The following is a 20,129-nucleotide window of genomic DNA, read 5'->3' as shown; positions in this document are numbered from 1 at the left end:
ACCCCTTTTGGACAGAATAAGTTCCCAAGGTTCTTGGGGACAAAAAGATTGGAGCAGTAGATCCTGTCCATCTGTCATACCAGCCTGAGAGGGTTTGAGTGATTAACTGGAAAATTTTTTTAAAGTTATATCTCACCTGGTTAAGGGGTTCATAATGTTTACACCATTGAAAGACCATTAGAGCAGCCACCACCTTTTCTCAGTTCTATCCAGGAGGTGGGGCAGGAAATGTTGGCTTGGGAAAAAGACCTGTTTTTCATAGATATCAAGAGCTAACCAGGACAGTTTATCACTGGAAGGAAAGCAAACACAATGGTTCCAGTTTAAATTCCTATCCTGTTTACTGTCTCCTCATAGACCTCCCCTTGGCTCCAAAATGGAGTTGCCACACCTCTTTCCTGAGCTACTCAAAAATTAGAGGAAAATTGAAAACCTCCACAATTGTACCATGTCAAAATACCTCCATTACAGGCACCCTCCTTTTTTTTCCTTGTTTGTGTTAAGCATTTCTTGCTTTCTGGTGACAAACCCACATTCTAGTTAGTTAGCCAGATAAAACTGCTGACCTAAATGGCTTTTAAGTTCTCATAGAGACCCTGTGCTTCAGTTGGAAGCAGCCCAGTCTGGTTCATGAGCACCCAAACCAAGGCCAGAATGACTATTTCAGTGTTCCCATAAAATGCCTGGTCTCTTTGTACTTAAGTGTGTCTCCTTGGTAAACCAGCCCTAAACCACATTATCATTTTCAGCCAACACATAACAGGGAGGATATAGTATTGGAGAAAACAATGAGAAGCATGTATAGATTTTTCCATCAAAACTGTCATGGCAATCGGGTTAAAGCCAGAGCTTTTGAAAAAAGGCAAGACTCATTCATCACATTAATTTTATCCCTTCAAAAAATAATTACAGATGTTTTTCAACCCTAGATCACTGAATGCTAAGAAGTTAGGCCAAGGTAATAGTAGACCCTTGTGTTAGCTTTACCCAAATATCTTCCTAGCTAAAAAATGGAAGAGAATTCTCTATTGGCAGAATGAAGCCTTTCATTGCTAGAGTGCATTTTCCAGCTCTAGTAAACTGTTTGGAGTCTGGGGGAAGACCTGGATGTGTTCCCTTGTATAATTGTATTTTGTTGGAAGAGAAAGTGCTTAATTTGAGTAAAATGTGGTCAGTCAGAAACAGACTTTGCCAGAGTAGGAAAAAACTCAGTGTTAAATGATATTTTGATCCCTATGGAGAATTTGAGATAAAGACTTTAGCTTCTGGAGGCATAAGAGAGGGCCAATGGATGATATGGCACAGATTTTTTGGTTTCTTTAACATTACAGACTGATACAAAAGGCATACTTTCTTGGTGTTTTTTTCCTTCGTTACTGAGGTCTTTTGCTTATCTTTAAAAGGGGGCGAAATATTGAATAAGGGTAGTTTGGCCAATTTGATCAGTGTGGAAGGATCAAAGTCATCAAGCAATGGAATGAAAAGAGCTGCTGCTGCTGCTGCTAAGTCGCTTCAGTCGTGTCCGACTCTGTGCGACCCCATAGACGGCAGCCCACCAGGCTCCCCCGTCCCTGGGATTCTCCAGGCAAGAACACTGGAGTGGGTTGCCATTTCCTTCTCCAATGCATGAAAGTGAGAAGTGAAAGTGAAGTCGCTCAGTCGTGTCCCAATCTTAGCGACCCCATGGACTGCAGCCTCCCAGGATCCTCCGTCCATGGGATTTTCCAGGCAAGAGTACTGGAGTGGGGTGCCATTGCCTTCTCCAATCATTTTCCATTTTTGGCCTTAAATCCTCATTTGAAAAAGTAAGAAAGTGAACTACAAATCAGTGATCCTTCATGTCTTTGTCTTCCACAATATTCATGAAGTTCATATATACAAGATTTCCCACAGGCCACACTGGAGCCAGCTGAATTCTCAGTGGCCAAACTTTCATTTCATCCTGTTGTTTCCATCTCAGAAAAAAATATGCATTGCATATTGCAATGCGTGCCAGGGAGAGTGACTCTTTTTTCACAAAACCCTTGAATATGATCCTATTGATCTGGGAAATCAAAGCACAAATTGTTTCCAAATTTCTATATTTTTAGACATAATGATAATTTATTAATAAAAATATACTTGCAGCCTTTCTCACCATTGCCACATGGTCGTATGCAGTATAAATTACTACTGATAACTGGGTGACTAAAGGATGTCAAAGCTAACTTAGATTGTCAGTATTCTAAAACTGCAAAACTTAGCCCTCATCTGAAAATTGAAGACTGGGATAAGGATTAGCTTCATGTAGACTTACTATTAAAGGGCTGGAAACCAGAAACTGTTGAAAATCTGTGGCCACCTCTCTTTCTTTTATCTTGGGTAAATCGCTAAATTACTAAAAATAACAAACTAGAAATAAAACCCCAATTCTACTCTTGGCCAAGGGAAACATCGCGACCCTTCCTTTCTTGGTCTCTTGCCTTGCAGAGTTTTCTGAAGTCAAGAAATATGTTTTTTTAAAGGCATTTATTTTCAGTTATGAAGGAAAATGTGAATAATCAAAGAGGACTATCTTCTGTCCATGACATGAGAGCACGGATGGCCTGTAATGGCTATGTCTGTGTATGTGTGTCCACGTGTGTGTAGATGGGCATGTGTGTGGGATGAAGGGAACTTAATGAGTTCTGTAAGCCCTTAGAGAGGTCTGGAATGAAATACCTGAAAACCAGTCACCTCCGGCTCCAATCCATAACCTCCACAGAATTGGGTGGCTTAGCTCAATATTCTCTGAAGAAATTTCTATTTGTGAGATGAAATTGAACTGCACTTACAAATGGGTCTTCTCTGATAAAGAAAGAATTTTTTTTTTAGTGGTTTCTTTAAAAGCTGTGTTTCCCGTAATAGGCAACAAATCATAGAATACTGTCTATTATCCAAACACAGCCAGGCTCTCGAGCCTTGTTTGTGAGATGAAAAGCCGATGGATTTGGGTGTTTTTGGCAGTCTTGGTGTCTGATCCTATTGATTTTGTGTAAAAAAAAAAAAAAAGAAAGAAAATTGACTAAAAATGATTGATCTGGGAGCCTGTGTAGATGGCTTTAGCCTCACTCAAGTGGTTATTTTATCACGTCCATGGCCATATGGCTGCTCACTTCAAAACTGTGAAGCCCCCACTTGTGGCATTGCCAAACCCTAACCACGTATTTCTTACTGCTCCCTAGTGCTAAACGCATGTGGTATATTTCATAACAGGGACCCTCCACCGTTCCAAGAGAGATGGGTGGGGGGTGGCTGGTGGGGTTGAAAAAGAACCCGAATCTCTGAAGAAGGCTGAAAATCAAAGTAAAAATACCATATAGGTGGAGATGACAAGAAGATTTTCTCTGTTGTTAATGGGTCATCAAAGACTGTAGGTATTATCGAGTGCTTGCTAAGTCGTTTCAGTTGTGTTCAACTCTTTGAGACCCTATGGATTGTAGACCATCAGGTTCCTCTGTCCATGGAATTCTCCAGGCAAGAACACTGGAATGGGTTGCCATGCCTGCCTCCAGGGGATCTTCCCGACCCAGGGATCGAACCTGTGTCTCTTATGTCTTCTGCATTGGCAAGCGGGTTCTTCTCCTTTAGTGCCACGTGGGAAGCCCCAGTAGGTGTTACTGGAGATCAGCAAGTCTGAATTCATCTAACGGGTAGTGTGGCTCATTAAAAGAGTAGGAAAGAAAAATACTCACGCCACATGAAAATCACAGCATTTCCACGTTAAGTCATTTTTCAACAGACTCATTCTCTATAGTTTCTAATAACATGGGTGATCCGAGGCTTTTGTATTTTCAAATAGCCAGTATGGATTTGAGGTGATTTAGTCTTACTTTTGCCTCAGCCCTGACTCACTGTGAGAGACAGCTAGCCAGGATTTTCAGAGTCATAGTCTGGCTACTGGATATAGAAAATAGAATGTTAATAAATACCCCAAAGTGCCTAAATATTTGTTTCTTATTTTTGGTTTTGGCTGCGCTGTACGGCATGTGGGATCTTAGTTCCCCAACCAGGGATCAAACCTGTGCCCCCTGCAGTGGAAGTATGGAGTCTTAACTACTGGACCACTGGAATTTCCTACCTAAATACATGGAAGAGGTTTTAGTAGCAAAAATTTAACTTGTAATAATGTTAAAAGGGGGGAGTTCCTTGGTGGCTCAGATGCTAAAGAACACAACTGCCAATGCAAGAGACGTAACAGACATGGGTTCTATCCCTGGATCAGGAAGATCTCCTGGAGAAGGGCATGGCAACCCATGCCTGGAGAATTCCATGGACAGAGGAGCTTGGCGGGCTACAGTCCATGAGGTCACAAAGAGTCAAACACAACTGAGTGACTAACACTTTCACTTTCAATGGTAAAAAATCATCACTGTGGTTTTCAAAGAAAAGTATAAATTTAAGCTCCAAGCTTTGGTTATTCATTCAGCTGATTATTTCTAGCTCAGTGATGAGCCTTTGTTAAAAAAGTATGGAATAAAATTTCATCACACTCTTAATAGATGTAACTCAGTGGGATGGAATGATAAAATAATGAACACTTGCCTGTCACTTTACAATTTCCACACAAATTATCTTACAGATTACTGCTAGACTGTGAATTCATGTGTCTGGAATGAAATAACTTTTTATCTTATTTACCGCTGTATCTCCAACACCTTGCTTAGGGCATGGCACAAAGTAGGCACTCAATAGCTATTTATTAAATTAATAATTGAACCACACTGTGATGTAGGCAGAACATGTATTACACTTTCTCTCATTTTGTAAGTGAAGCAATGTCAAAGAAAAGTTTAGTAGCTTGCTCAGGGTCATATAGCCAATAAGTGGTGGTGACAGGCCTTGAACCCAGTTCTTTAGACTCTAAACCTGAGCTTTCCTCTGGCTTCTGTTGTCTAGCTCTGCCACTAACTAGTAAACCTCATTATCTCTCTGGACCTCATTTGCCTTATCTATAAAATAAGAGAAGGCGTTATTCTGTAGCTCTGAGGTCCCAGCTGCATCTAATTCTATGGGTGTAATTTACAGTATCATTTACTACGTCGTTCTGGCTTCTGAGTGGTGCTAAAGGTAGAGTCCAGAGAGTCCAGAGCTGTCAGGTGGCCCAGAGAGGGGAGGCCCAGGGCCACTTAACAGTGGGAGAAAACTTCAGACTAGAAGCTTCTAACTTTAGGAAGTCATTGAGGTCGTTTTGAGATTGGTTTAGGTTGTCAAGAGGCACTGGGAAAATTCTGATTGTTAACAGGCAACTACTCCAGAAGTCTTCTGGGAACAATGTCCAAATTTGAGAGCATTGCTCCCCTGATTAACCCATCACCCCTGTCTCGTTTCCTGGGGGACAGGCTCCACACTGCCTTCGACTGTGTGCATAGACAATTGACTAATTCTGAGCATGATGTAGCTTTTTTTTTCCTCAATATTTATTTGGCTGCACCATGTCTTAGTTGAGGTATGCAGGATCTTAGTTCCCTGACCAGGGATTGAACCTGGACCCCCTGCATTGCAAGCTTGGAGTCTTAGCCACTGGACCTCCAGGGAAGTCCCAGGATGTAGCTTTTTAATGAATTCATTGGAGACAGCCTCGTTTCACATGCTAACAAAAAATTCAGAAATTGATTTTAAATTTAGATTTTCTTTTAAAAATATCATTATCATCATCACATACAAGGCTTCTTTCCAGCAGTTTGCAAGTATTTATCTAGTCATTCTTTTGGGGTCTGTTTTTTTAAAGAATGAATCAATCCCCATGCTCTAGAATGATATATTGTTTTCAGGCTGACCTAAATACAAGCAGAAGGCCCCATGGAAATTAGTTTCTCTCATTTCCTTCAGCCACTTGCTCCTTTAGAATGTACGCAAATGGAAGATGTCAAGAACATTTAGTCTGTTATACCTGCCACAGTCCCCCCATCCCAACCCCACCCCTAGCACCCTGTGAAATCTGATTACAGGGGATTGAGGAATGAAAGCTCAGCTGGAATTAGAGACAGCTGTCTACAATAAGGATAGAACTTGCCACTATAACAGAAACACTATAGCAGAAAGCAGCTTTAGGAGGTGGCACTCCTCTGCAGAATAGAACTTCATTTATCACCACGGCTCCTAAGTCAGACTCTAGTCTCTGGCCATCACTTACCGAAAATTTCGAACCACGAAATTGTGACCATTTCTAAGAGCTGCATTGTTCAACAGGGTCCTTAGATGAAACAGCATCTTTTGATCGTGTAAAGGGTGATTCTGTGCTGTTGAAAATGCCGCACCAAGGTAGCCAGTGGGGTCCACCTGAAAGCTAAGAGTGGTTTCGATCACAGTGAGAGAGCAAAGGTAATATTGCCCTTCAACTACCTTATCAAGTTCCCCAGGCTAGAGATAGTGCAGGGCAGGGTCCAGGAGTATTTGAACTTTAAGCCATGCTCCACCATTGTGTATTTCTTTTTTTTTTTGGTGGTGGTGGGGGTCGGAATCCTAACACTTTTGGTGCTTAGACTCCTCATTTTTCATCATATATTTATGCTGTCACATACTTGTACCAAATCAATTGACAAGTACTCATTGAGCGTATAATATATGCAAGAGACTGCAGGGCTGGCTGCTGCGAAGGTACATAGAAATAACTCATTCAGAAAATGCGAATTGGCAATGCAAAACTCCAGATGTAGACATGACATCCCTGAGTATTTTCAGTAATAGCACTTTCCTCCCTCTAAGCCTCAGCCTATCCACAAAAACAAACAGAAAGACGTGCCCTGGAAGGTATTTTTTTGTGTGTGTGTGTGTGGCACAAAAGCTGGAGAGGGGCTGGAGATGGAGTAAAAAGATCTCAAGCCTGGAGCTCCCATTGTGCCTTGCACATAGTAGGTCTTCAATAAGTAAGGAGCTGCCTGTTAACTCCTACAGAAACCCATCATCTGCATAAGTGAGGGGGGGGTACCAAATGTTCCTCCCCTTGCAGCCTATCTGGGCAACTAAGGGGCCAATCCAGAGGTTCACCCTCACTCATTCGTTCATCCGTAGTTGTAGATCGGATGTTTTCAAAATCTGTTCTGTGGCAGATACTGGGCGAGACTGGAATTTCAGGGAAGGAGGATGATCTCATCTTTGCAGACTTTAGAATTTGGTAAAAGTCATAGATCTGTAAATAAATACCCATAACAGATGCCTATAGGGGACACCGTATTGGAGACATCCAGGTAAAGTGCAACCTCATCACAGATAAGGGAGAATTCTGAGCTGGGGAGGGTGGGAGGCAGAGTAAGAGGGCAAGGTAAACACTTGCTTGATGTTTGTGGAATGCAAAAAAAAAAATAGTGCCATTTTAAAACCAACTATGACCACTTCAGGGGTAGGGAGGGTTGTGATATGATGTTATAATTAGTAGCAGGGAAATTTATTGACACGATTCCCTTCTACTCACAGAGAATGAGGTGGGATATAGAGGGAAAGACTGAAATCTCCAAACCTCTGCCACATCTTCTGTTCTGGAAAGACTATTCCAGGCAGACTGTTTGCACAGGCGGGGCGGGGAGTCGGGGGGTGGTGGTGGTGGTGAGAAAGCAGATAGTGAGCGCACCACGTGGGAGACGAGATGGCAGCTCTGTTTGAAAAGATCGCTTTAAAAGCGTTGTTGAAGTGACAAAACTGGCCTCTTGTTGGAGAGCTTTTAGTGAACAGATCTGATCTACCTAACACAGGGAAGGAAACTGGATGCTTGCAGGGAGACACGAAGAGAAGTGGGCAAACTGCACTCAACTGCATGCTGATGTAAAGCCCACCTCTTCAGTCAAGGATGCTACCCACACAAACAATTCATCTGAACAAAGCTCAGGGAGAAACCATGCAGTCTGCCATGCCACATGGCAGAGAACGTGGGCAGCACTGCTGAGATGCCAAAGTGACTCACAAACCCTCATCCTTCTATGCAGGTAGGAGTTCAGTCTCCCAGAAAGGACTAAGAAAAGCTTACCCTCCACTTAACCCCCAGAGAGACTGGAAGAGAGGTGCTGTACCACAAGTGCAATGAGCGTAAAGGTCATTTCACTGAATCCCAAAAGACAAGCTGTCTCAATGAACATTTGGGTCACAGGTGGAAAGACAGCATACAGGGTTTGCCATCAGTCCTCAGAATTCGTACAGGCGCTCTTATGGACCACCCCCATGACTCCTCTAATTCCACTTCAACTGCCGGCTTTGGCTTCTGACCTAGTTCCTTTGTTCACCCAGCCCTTCATTCATTCCCTCTCCTTTACCACCACCACCAGTAGGCCGGGGCTCTGTGTTGGGCGGGCTCTGAGGGATACAGTGATAACCAGGAACGATGAGTCCTTTCCCACAGGGAGTTCACCATTTGGAATGACTCCAGAGCACAACTTCTGTCTCTGTCCCCTGACCTCGTGCATCCGCACCAAGAAGGTAGGGCTTATCCCTTGTGCCCTTGCTTCAGGCCCTTTGGGACCTCCAGCTTGGAGGGTCCCTCATCCAGCTTCCATTACTGGTGGTTGGGGATTAGGTGGGGTTCCTGGAGGAAGTAGCACTGATCCTTGATGAACTGGAATGAATTAGGGAATTGTCAAAACTGGAGGGGGGCTACAAAAGATAGACCCAACGGAACAAATAGGGTGTGTGGGGTAACAAGAATTAGGGGAGTGGATCCACTCTATCCTTGACCATGTAAATGAAGCCCTGCCACCACCAGGCCCGCTATGAAAAACACAAAACCATGAGCATCCACGTCCTGTTTGTATCCCCTTGGTATTTGGTCTTCCCCTACATACCTGCCAATTCTTTTTTAAATTTCCTGACATAATATTTTATTCAAAATGAAGGAAATAGAGAATAAGTCTATAATTGGAATACACTATTTTTCTATTGTCTTTTTTCCCATAAATGATTATTATTGTGATTACATTTATTGATACCTATTATTAATCACACCATAATAATGAGTGATTATTATTATGGTGATTTCAGGTACAAAATCCTTCCTTCCCCCAAAAGTTTTCTTCTACTTGAAATTTTCATCCATTGTATCATTGTTTGGGATTAAGCATTACTTCAGATGAAATTTATTACATAAAATGCATAAAACAGCAACTTGTTAGGATAATACTGGCATAGAAATAAGCTTTAAAAAATCATCTGTAAGAGTTTCCTAGGACAGAGATCATGGTGAGGGGGTGATGACTTTTGTTGTTGGGGAAGCATACCTGCCACTTTTTTTTTTTTAATTCTGTATTTATTGTTCCGCATGCAGGTATCTTAGTTTCTAAGCCAAGGATTGAACCTGGGCCTCCTTCAAGTGAAGCACAGAGTCTTAACCACTGGACCACCAGGGAAGTCCCCTGTCACTTCTTAGTGCACAGGCCTATAGCTTTCTGGCTGAGAATAAAGTCCTCATATTCCTCAGTCCTGTGTGGGCAACCATGAGGCATGTTTTACATGCTCTTCCATAGGTCCCCAGTGGGACTAAGCCCTGATCGCCCACAGTAGTCACCTGCCTGTCGATTCACCCTCTATTAACTGCCTTCCCTTCACTGTCTTACTTCCCTCCATCCCCTACCAGTGCTTCCTGGGATCATCTCCCAAATAAACTACTTGAACCCAAATCCCTTTCTCAATATCTGCTTCTATGGGAACCCAGTCTTTGCCCAGGTCTACTTACTTAAAAGTTTTTCAGTGCTCTGCTTCTTACTCGTTTCTTCAGGGCCCTCCTATCTCTGATTTGGGCTTTCAGTGTCAACATCTTTGTATCCTATAGCATTTCAAACACTCTCAGGTCTGGTCCTTGTTACCCTGTACCTGGTGGTATGCTGGTAAATATTTAATAACCAGCTCTTCAAAAAAGAAAAAAGTTCTGACTTGTGGCATTGACCAATTTGTGTGGTATAAATGTTCCCACCGTGGACAGCTTCAGGCTACAAAGTGACATCACTGAACACAGAGTTGGGAAGAGAGGTGTAAGATTGGCTCTTGCAAGTCATTGTCAGCTGACAACTCCCACACAGAAAGGAGGATTCTCTCAAGACTGGAAAGGAATAATGGAACCAGATTCTTGAGGGCCTTGAAATCCAGATTATGGAATTAAGAATTTAATCTATCGTCAGAGGAAGATTATCAAAGTTTTAGAGCTGGGGCAGACAGGGGGACATATGCCATTGTCTGCATTGTGTTTTGAAGGCTTTAATCCAGCAGCACTGTGTAAGAAGTACAGTGGGGAGAAAATGGAGACAAAGAGACGTTATTGTGTGGGACTAATTGAGAAAGTAGCATTGGCATATATACACTACTATGTGTAAATAGATAGCTACTGGGAAGCTGCTGTATAACACAGGGAGCCTAGCCTGGTGTTCTGTGATGACCTAGAGAGATGGGATTGAGGGGGTCGGAGGGAGGCTCAAGACAGACAGGATATATATACATATATATATATATGTATATAGTTATGACTGATTTGCCTTGTTGTACAGCAGAAACCAACACAATATTGTAAAGCAAATATCCTCCAAGTAAAGGTAAATAAATAGAATAATAAAGGCCTGAGAACATACTGCTGCTGCTAAGTTGCTTCAGTTGTGTCCGACTCTGTGCGACCCCATAGATGGCAGGCCACAAGGCTCCGCCGTCCCTGGGATTCTCCAGGCAAGAACACTGGAGAACATACTAGGGCTGTGGAAATGGAAAACTAGAGATGGATGGAAGAGAGATTTAGGGTTTAGAATCCACCTATCAGGACAATTGGGTGGATGGTAAGGGAAGAGAGATGGAGAAGTTAAATAGACTCCAGGGTTTCAAGTGTAATCACACTTGGTCTAAAATTCCAAATAGCTAAATGTCATAATTAGGGATATAAAAATCATTTCCTGACATTTAGAGCTTGTAAGTATCGTATATGAACTTGCAATATTTCTTTGAAATCGCTACTGCACTTCCCTAGTGAAATCTAAGCACTGAAGAGGGAATCAATGTTACATAAAGGAAAGAATTATGGGAAGGACATTTGAAGATCAAATGTGATCTCTGGGTGAGTCACTAATGGTGAATTTGGCCAAGTCACTGGACTCCTCTAAGACCCTCAGAGTCCTTATCTGTTCAACTAAAGGTTTTATCAAAATGGGCTATGACACTGCTTGGGAAATTTTAACATGCTAACCAAACATGGGCTTCCCTGGTAGCTCAGGTGGTAAAGGGTAAAGAATTCGCCTGCAATGCAGGAGACCTAGGTTCGATCCCTGGGTCGGGAAGATCCCCTGGAGAAGGGAATGGCTACCCACTCCAGTATTCTGGCCTGGAGAATTCTATGGACAGAGGAGCCTGGCAGGCTACAGTCCATGGGGTTGCAAAGAGTCTGACATGACTGAGTGACTTTCACCTTCAGCTTCAACCAAACATGGCGTTCAGTGTCTAAAAACATTGACATAGCTATTTAGCCAAAGATCTATTGCAAATCTGAGCTCTGTACAAATAAGACATATGGCTGTTAATTGCAGTGAGAGGCTCTGTTTATTTCAAAGGGTTACTATTTACATAAATACTTTTTATGGCGGGTTGTCTAGAGTCTTTAAGATCCTAAGAAACCACAGCATTTGCATACAGTACACACTTCAGTTACAAGCTCTGTTGGGTTGTTGCCTGTAGTTTGTCTTCCACCGGATATGAATAAAGAAGCATGTATCTGTCTGAGACCAGTAGGCATCTTGTGGCCATGAGGAGAAGCAGCCTTAGAATGAAACTGTGGTTTGGCAGAGTGAAAGAAGAAAGGAATCTTGATCATTTATGACATCATTGAGTTGTAAAATCAACCAATCTCACACTCTTCCTACCACCGGACACCTTGTTATACATTTCTGTGCTGTCTATGCTTAGTGGCTCAGTTGTGTCCGACCCTTTGTGACCCCATGGACTGTAGCCCACCAGGTTCCTCTGTCCATGGGATTTCTCAGGCAAGAATACTAGAGTGAGTTGCCATGTCCTCCTCCAGGGGATCTTCCCGACTCAAGAATCGAACCCAGGTCTCCCACATTGCAGGCGGATTCTTTACCGTCTGGATATTGTGTTGGCCACAAAGTTTGCTTGGGTTTTTCCATAAGATGTTACAGAAAAACCTGAATGAACTTTTTGGCCAACTCAGTAAAATAATAAGGGCTTTTTTGGTGACTTAGTGGTAAAGAATCCGCCCACCAATGCAGGAGACACAAGTTTGATCCCTGGTCCGGGAGCATCCCACAAGCTGAGTGCCAACTAAGCCAGTGTGCCACCACTGCTGAGCCAGTGCTCTAGAGCCCAGGAGCCAAGTCTACTGAAACCCGTGCACTCTAGGGTCCATTCTCTGTGACAGAAGAAGCCATTGCAATGAGAAGCCCAAGCACCGCAAGGAAGTGCAGCCCCCGCTTGCAGCAACTAGAGAAAGTCTGCACCTAGCACAGCCAAAAACATTAATAAAAATAAATGATAAAATTATAAATAAAACGGTAAATGATCTTTTTCTTTAAGTCACTCCAATTGGGATTTTTGTTACCAACAACCAGGTGGTGCTAGTGGTAAAGAATCTGCCTGCCAATGCAGATGACATAAGGGACGTGAGTCAGGAAGATCCCCTGGATGAGGACATGGCAACCCACTCCATTATTCTGGCCTGGAGAATCCCCATGGACAGAGGAGCCTGGCGGGCTACAGTCCATAGGGTTGCAGAGTCAGACATGACTGAAGCAACTTAGCACACACACACACACAACCAAATGCATGCTAACTAATACAAAATTTGGCTAGGTTTTTGAAATTTAATACTCATGGAAAACAACAGGAAAAGAATCATGTATTTCATAAGTCCAGGTTCTACTTCAGAACTTATCATTTATTGGTTGAATGACCTTGGACATCATAAGTTAGTTTCCTTATCTGCCAATGAAAACAATATTCTTTTTATCTCTCTATTCTTCTGGTTAAATGAATGTATTTGATATGCTTTGTAATTTTTAAACTTTTAGAATTAGCACAGTGAATGACTTGTGTGTGTGTGGTGCTATGAGTTGTAACATATGTATAGATTGATGTAGCCACCACCACAATCAAGATACAAAACAGTTCCCCTCAAAAACCTTCCTTTAAATCCTTTTGTAGTCACATCCTCCTCTTATCCCTAATTCCTGGTGTATTGAGCTTTCTCTCTCCTTATTCTTTGCCATTTCCAGAGTGTACCGTGAATGGAATCATACATTAGGTAATCTTTTGAGACTGGTTTCTTTCATTCAGCATAATGCCTTTGGTATTCATCTGTATTGTTGTGTTTGTCATTAGTTTCTTCCTTTTGGTTGTTGACTAGTATTCCATTGTGTGGGTATATCACAGTTTATCCATTCCCCATTAAGAGACAGTTGGGTTGTTTCCTGGTTTTGGAACTTGCACACAGAGCTGCTACAAACATTTATGTATGGGGTTTTGTGTGAACAGAAATTTTATTTCTAGGGTAAATACTTAGGAGTAGAATGGCCATGTTATATGGGAAGTACATGTTTCACTTTTGAAGAAACTGCCAAAATATTTTCCAGAGTTGCTGTGCCATTTTGTGGTTCCCCCAGTAAAGCATGAGAGTTCCAGTTGCTCTGTGCTCTTGTCAGCACTTGGCATTGTCAGTATATTTCATAGTTGCCACCCAGATGGGTATGTAGTGGTTTCTAATTGTGGTTTTAGTTTGTATTTCCCTAAAGGCTAATGATGCTGAGCATCTTTCCACATGCTATCTATGTATCTTCTTTGGTGAAGTGAAGTCAAAGCGCTCAGTTGTGTCTGACTGTTTGTGACCCCATGGACTATACAGTCCATGGAATTCTCCAGGCCAGAATACTGGAGTGGGTAGCCTTTCCCTTCTCCAGGGGATCTTCCCAACTCAGGGGTTGAACCCAAGTCTCCTGCATTGCAGGCAGATTCTTTACCAGCTGAGCCACAAGGGAAGCCCAAGAATACTGGAGTGGATAGCCTATCTCTTCTCCAGTGGACCTTCCTGACCCAGGAATTGAACCGGGGTCTCCGGCATTGTAGGTGGATTCTTCACCAACTGAGCTATCTGGGAAGCTTTGGTGAAGTATCTGTTAACAATTAAGGCAAAACAAATACAATATTGTAAAGTAATTAGCCTCTAATTAAAACAAATAAATTTAAATTTAAAAAATAAACAAGCTGGGCTACTTTATTTATTTATAAATTTTTATTGAAGTATAGTGTATTTATTATGTTGTATTAATTTCTGCTATTCAGTAAGTGATTCGGTTGTACATATACATATTCTTTTTCATATTCTCATATTCTTTTCCATTATGGCTTTATCACAGGATGTTGAATATAGTTCCCTGTGCTATGTTATAGGATCTTGCTTTTATCCATTCTATATATAAGAACCTACATCTGCTAATCCCAAACTTTCAATCCATCCCTCCCCCACCCCCTTGGCAACCACAAGTCTGTTCTCTATATCTGTGAGTCTGTTTCAAAGATATGTTGATTTGTGTCATATTTTATTTTTTTTTTTTTTTTATTTTTTTTAATTAATTTTATTTTATTTTTAAACTTTACATAATTGTATTAGTTTTGCCAAATATCAAAATGAATCCACCACAGGTATACATGTGTTCCCCATCCTGAACCCTCCTCCCTCCTCCCTCCCCATACCATCCCTCTGGGTCGTCCCAGTGCACCAGCCCCAAGCATCCAGTATCGTGCATTGAACCTGTTTTAGATTCCACATATAAGTGATATCATGTGGTATTTGTCTCTCTCTTTCTGACTTACTTTGCTTAGTATGATAATCCCTAGGTCCATCCGTGTTGCTGCAAATGGCATGATTTCATTCTTTTAGGGGTTGAGTAGTATCCCACTGTATATATGGACCACATCTTCTTTATCCATCCATCTGTCGATGGACATTTAGGTTGTTTCCATGTCTTGGCTATTGTAAATAGTGCTGCTGTGAATGTCGGGATGCATGTATCTTCTTGAATTATAGTTTTGTCCAGATATATGCCTAGGAGTAGGATTGCTAGATCATATGGAAACTCTATTTTTAGTTTTTTGAGGAACTGCCATACTGTTGTCCATAGTGGCTACACCAATTTACACTCCCACCAGCAGGGTAGAAGGATTCTCTTTTCTCCATACCCTCTCCAGCATTTATTATTTGTAGATTTTTTATTAATGGCCACTCAGACCAATGTGAGGTAGTTTGGATTTGCATTTCTGTAATAATTAGTGAAACAAGCATCTTTTCATGTGCCTATTTGCCCTACTTTATTCTTTAACTGAGTTGTTTTCTGATTTTTTTTTATTTTTTTTTTTTAGATTTGAGAGTTCTTTGTATATTCTGGATACAAGACCTTTATTGGATATGTGACTTGCCAATATTTTCTCTCAGACTGTAGCTTGTCTCTTCATTCTCTTGCAGAGCAGAAATTTTAAATTTTGATCAAGTTCTTTTTGTGGATTACACTGTTGCTGCTATATTTACGAACTCTTTGCTAACCCAATGTCACAAAGATTTTCTATGTCTTCTGAAAATTTTATAGCCTTTAATTACATTTAGATCTATGATCCATTTTGAGATGTCTTGTCTAAGGTAAGGGGTTTAGGTTTGCAGGGGCAGTTGGGGCATAAGGATGTACAGCTTCCTTTTTATGAAGAGCTCTCTATGTTCTTGGTCATATCTAATTTGCTGAAGAATCCAAAAAATCCTTTTGTATCAATGTCCCTGGAGTGCTTCATAAACTGTAAGTGAAGTGAAGTCGCTCAGTCATGTCCGACTCTTTGCGACCCCATGGACTGACCCCATGGACCATAGCTTACCAGGCTCCTCCGTCCATGGGATTTTTCAGGCAAGTGTACTAGAATGGGTTGCCATTTCCTTCTCCAGGGGATCTTCCTGACCCAGGGATCAAACCTGGGTCTCCCGCGTTGCAGGCAGACGCTTTACCGTCTGAGCCATTATATCATAAAATATAAACCTGTACCCTATTGTAAAAATGTATTCGTATGAGGTCTGGATCTGCATAGGAATTGGCAAAAGAAAATAAATCAGAATTATGAAGTAAACCACCCATCAGCTGGCTACTATTATATTCCTCTCCACTCATAAATATGTCAACCACAGAGCACTTGATAATCTGAAAATTACTTTTTAATTAACAGATGGTAATAGGACTTTGTCAAAATATTGATTCGGGGGTGTTTTCTTGCTACCTCACTGCTAAGTATTTGTTCAAACATGCAGGCCCTAAGGGAGATTGTGAAATCAGTGAAGAAGATCTCTGATCCCCTCTCCACTCCCTTTCCCACCATACCCTTTCAACCAAGGCATATGAAGAAGGTAGACGGGGTCCTACATGAGGACCAAAATACGACCAAATTCTAAACCAGAGCGTGAAATACTGATCATCAAATTCAAGTGTAATCTCTCTTCTCTGTTGTCTTATTAAACCATAGTTCCACTGAAGTTATTCTGTTAATCATTTACTCTGGCAGTTGTTGATTTTAAGTAGAGCCTAGGATTTTTCCGAGCTTAGATAGGGATAAAAATCTCAAGGTTTCAAGCCTGGGGCTTTTTATTTTGTGATCTGGTAAATTTCAGCATTAGAAAACAAGATTGGGAAATTCACACGAAATTCAGGAGTTAGATAAAGGGTAAATAAATCTGATCCAACTTTTATGTCAATGGCAGATGAGATGCAAAAGGTGAGGTTATCTTTCAGGAGTGCACTTTTGTTTACTCAAGCTCCCACCCAGAATCCTACAGCCTTCTCTTCCGCCATAGGCTGATTCCAATTCCTCCCCTAGGAAGCATAGAGGTCAAGCTGTGCATAAAGGAGATTTATTAGCAGACCAGGGGCTATCAGGCATTAAGCAAACAGGAAAATCACAGAGGTTCAAAGTTTACCACTGTCTCAGCAATCATCCATGATGCTCTCTAGGACAGCCAGATCCTTCTAGAGTTTGAGTGATGTGGGGCCCCTGTGAGGCTATGGGGATCACTTTACTGCTGCCCAGGACTTGGCTTAGAAGCACTGTCTTGGATTTCCCTGGAGATCCAGTGGTTAGGACTCTGTGCTTCCACTGCCTGGGGTATGGGTTCGATCCCTGATCAGGGAACTAAGATCCTATGTGCTGCAAGGTGTGACCAAAAACAAGCAAAGAAAACAACAACAAAACCAAAAGAAGCACTGTCCCAATAATAACTTCCACAGGGACATTCTCTCCTGAGCTTAGGACATATATACTGTATGTTCTCAAAAATTACAGCTTAGTGAATGACTTTCATGCCCATTTCTAGTTCTTGGTGAAAGCTATAATCATCTTTGTGGTTGGTGTCTCCCTCTAGATAGTACTTGGAAAATTCACTTGACCTAATTATGATTGTTGTATTTGGCCACCTCGACTAAGGAAGGGCTTTGTCCTCACCTTAAGCCAACAGGAAATCACAGCCTTCTTCTCTTAAGGCTGCTCCACTGTTAATAATTCTGTGGCTTCTAAAGATGGGACCTACCCAGAATCCAGAAGATGAACTATGGAAATCTTGCCTCCAAAACAGGAGAGAAACAAGCCCTTTTCTTGGAATTTTCCTGAGTATTTGGCATCTAGGTCATGGAGATTGGGCATTTACCAATACCAATTTCATTCCTCCTGCTTTTATTTTTTTTTATTTTTTTACATTTTTGCCTCCTAGCAAGTGGGAGTTCTTAGTTCTGGACCAGGGATTGAACCCATGCCCGCTATGGTGGAAATGAAGAGCCTTAACCATTGGACCACCAGGGAAGTCCCTCATCCTCCAGCATTCATTAACTGGAGTTCGTGGATTCCCAGGTCATCCTCAATTGTTACAGTGTGTTTCTACTAGTGCTCGGCTTCTCTGTCTTGTCCCACTCTTTGTGACCCCCATGGACTGTAACCCACCAGGTTCCTCTGTCTATGGGATTTTCCAGGCAAGAGTACTGGAGCAGGTTGCCATTACCTCCTCCAGGGAATCTTCCCGACCCAGGAATTGAACCCATGTCTCCTGCATTGGCAGACAGATTCTCTACCACTGTACCACCTCGGAAGCCCATGTTATTACTAAGGAATAAGCAAATCACCTGGGAAGCAATAGAAGGAGAATGAATCTAGGGATGTGGGAGTCATTCCATTTCTGTTGGAGAGCTCTTTGTTGTGAGCAAATTTCTCTCTAAGCCTCAATTTCCCCTTTCTTTAACTGGTGGTACCAGCAGCCCCATCCCTTGGTTTTGTTGTTTAGATAAAGTGTGGTAATGGATATAGAGTCCTGTAGTACAGTACCTCGCTCAGTTTTTAATAAATGTTAGCTGTCATTAGTTACTAGCATCAGTACATGTGGTGAGAGCCCCCATGCCTGCCCTGGTTGTTGCCTTATGATTTTTGCTTTCCTAAATGGAAGTGTGGAGGTGCCCTCCTTTTTTTCATTGCTATCCTCTAAACAAATCAGAAATAAGAAAGAAACAAAAACAATGTTTCTCAGTGAAGACCTGTGATGTGTTGTCTTCTCTCTTTCCCCTTTCCCCTTAAATGATGGAAAAACCAGGGACTTATTCACCCTTAGTACTTCAACAGCTTAACTATTCAGGTTTCTAATCTTTTATTGTCTGATAGTATTTTCCTTCTGAAACCCTGCCGTGCTAACCAGCCTATCACATTTGAGATGGAAGGGAGATAAAGGAATTACTGATTACTAAGTGCTTTGAAGATGTGAAGGACTCTCTAAGTGCCAAGAGTCATTATTGCCTTCCAGTATAACAAAATGGTATCATAAAAATGGATCATAAAATCTCTTTGCTACCATGGACCCTACTCTTTTTTGCCAGTTAAAATTTACAACTATAGCCTGTTTGTTCAAAGCCACGAGGGCCATGAAAACAACCCCGTCATTTTCTAAAGTTGGTGTCAGTGTCCCTAATCAATTGAACATAAAATGACTCTGGAGATGTGAGCAAATTCATTTTGCAGCGTCCATATGAGAATAACACATCATGATCATCTTCAGTTTCTAATGATATTAGTGACTCTTTTCTCACCTGCAAGCTCTCTGTCTGCAATAAATGTGCTGTCCACATCTCTTCGGCAAGTATTTGTTAGTTTGTATCACTACCTGGTGTTTCCTATGCATCCTGCTTCAGAGCAGCAGGGAACTGGACAGAGAGAAGAAATCATCCAGGTAACCTTGGATTAGGTAAAGGACAAAGTAAATGCATTATTGAGTTTAGAAGACACTGTTTAATCAACTTACAGAAAAGCTATTTGCTAGTTTTCCTATTATGATACCTATGTGCATGTGTGTGCTTGGTCGCTCAGTCGTGTACAGCTCTTTGCGACCCCATGGACTGTAGCCTGCCAGGCTCCTCTGTCCATGTGATTCTCCAGGCAAGAATATTGGAGTAGGTTACCATCTTCTACTCCATGGGATCTTCCCGACCTAGGGATCGAACCCACATCTCCTCTGTCTCCTGCATTGGCAAGCAGATTCTTCACCACTGAGCCACCTGGGATAGGACAGCTTAAAAAAATTTTTTTTAATTGAAGAATATTTGATTTATAATGTTGTGTTAGTTTCAGATGTATAGAAAAATGATTCATATATATGTATATAAAATATATATTTTCAGGTTCTTTTCCATTATAGGTTATTAAAAGATATTGAATATAGTTCTCTATGCTTTATAGTAGGTTCTTATTGGTTATCTATTTTATATAGAGTGGTTTAAACTAGCCAAGTATAATTGCCTTACCTGGAAGCCCATGTATTTCTTTCTGTTTGGGGAAGACTAGGGACTTTAGTAGGATTTGACAAATGAATAATACATGTGGCATGATGCAAAGAATTGGGTTTCCATTAGAAGCTCTGAACATATTCACAACCCAGGATACCAGGTTGTTTTAGAACCAGATTCATATAAAAGTATTTCATGATTTTGAAATTGATTACAATTTTCAAATCCTTCTGTGATTTTATTTTTATCCCAACACTGCCCTTTGATTTGACAAAGTAATGTTGGCACCTGACACTATTCCTTAACTTTATTAAGTGAGTATAATTAAAAGTTACTTGCATTCAATTATTTGCTTATCTGCTT

The 20,129-nt window shown here is 41.5% G+C and overlaps 2 protein-coding genes across 3 annotated transcripts in view; one reads left to right on the top strand and one right to left on the bottom strand.

Moving 5' to 3' along the window:
• OTC (ornithine transcarbamylase) overlaps nucleotides 1-6,357 on the bottom strand; it is a 75,751-nt gene extending 69,394 nt beyond the window's left edge. The window contains exon 1 of the mRNA XM_086387679.1: nucleotides 6,155-6,357. Within this exon, the coding sequence (XP_086243805.1) occupies nucleotides 6,155-6,231 (77 nt within the window). The 5' untranslated portion in view covers nucleotides 6,232-6,357. The remainder of the gene's footprint in view (nucleotides 1-6,154) is intronic.
• Nucleotides 1-20,129, top strand: part of RPGR (retinitis pigmentosa GTPase regulator) — a 307,056-nt gene that overhangs the window by 197,718 nt on the left and 89,209 nt on the right. The gene's annotated exons all lie outside the window — the stretch shown is intronic.

Source organism: Bos grunniens, chromosome X, assembly GCF_055505025.1.
Source record: "Bos grunniens cultivar Pamir isolate PY7600 chromosome X, Bosgru_T2T1.0, whole genome shotgun sequence".
Classification (NCBI taxonomy): Eukaryota; Metazoa; Chordata; class Mammalia; order Artiodactyla; family Bovidae; genus Bos; species Bos grunniens.
Note: the sequence above shows the minus strand (reverse complement) of the source record. Positions and strands in the feature narration are given on the sequence as shown.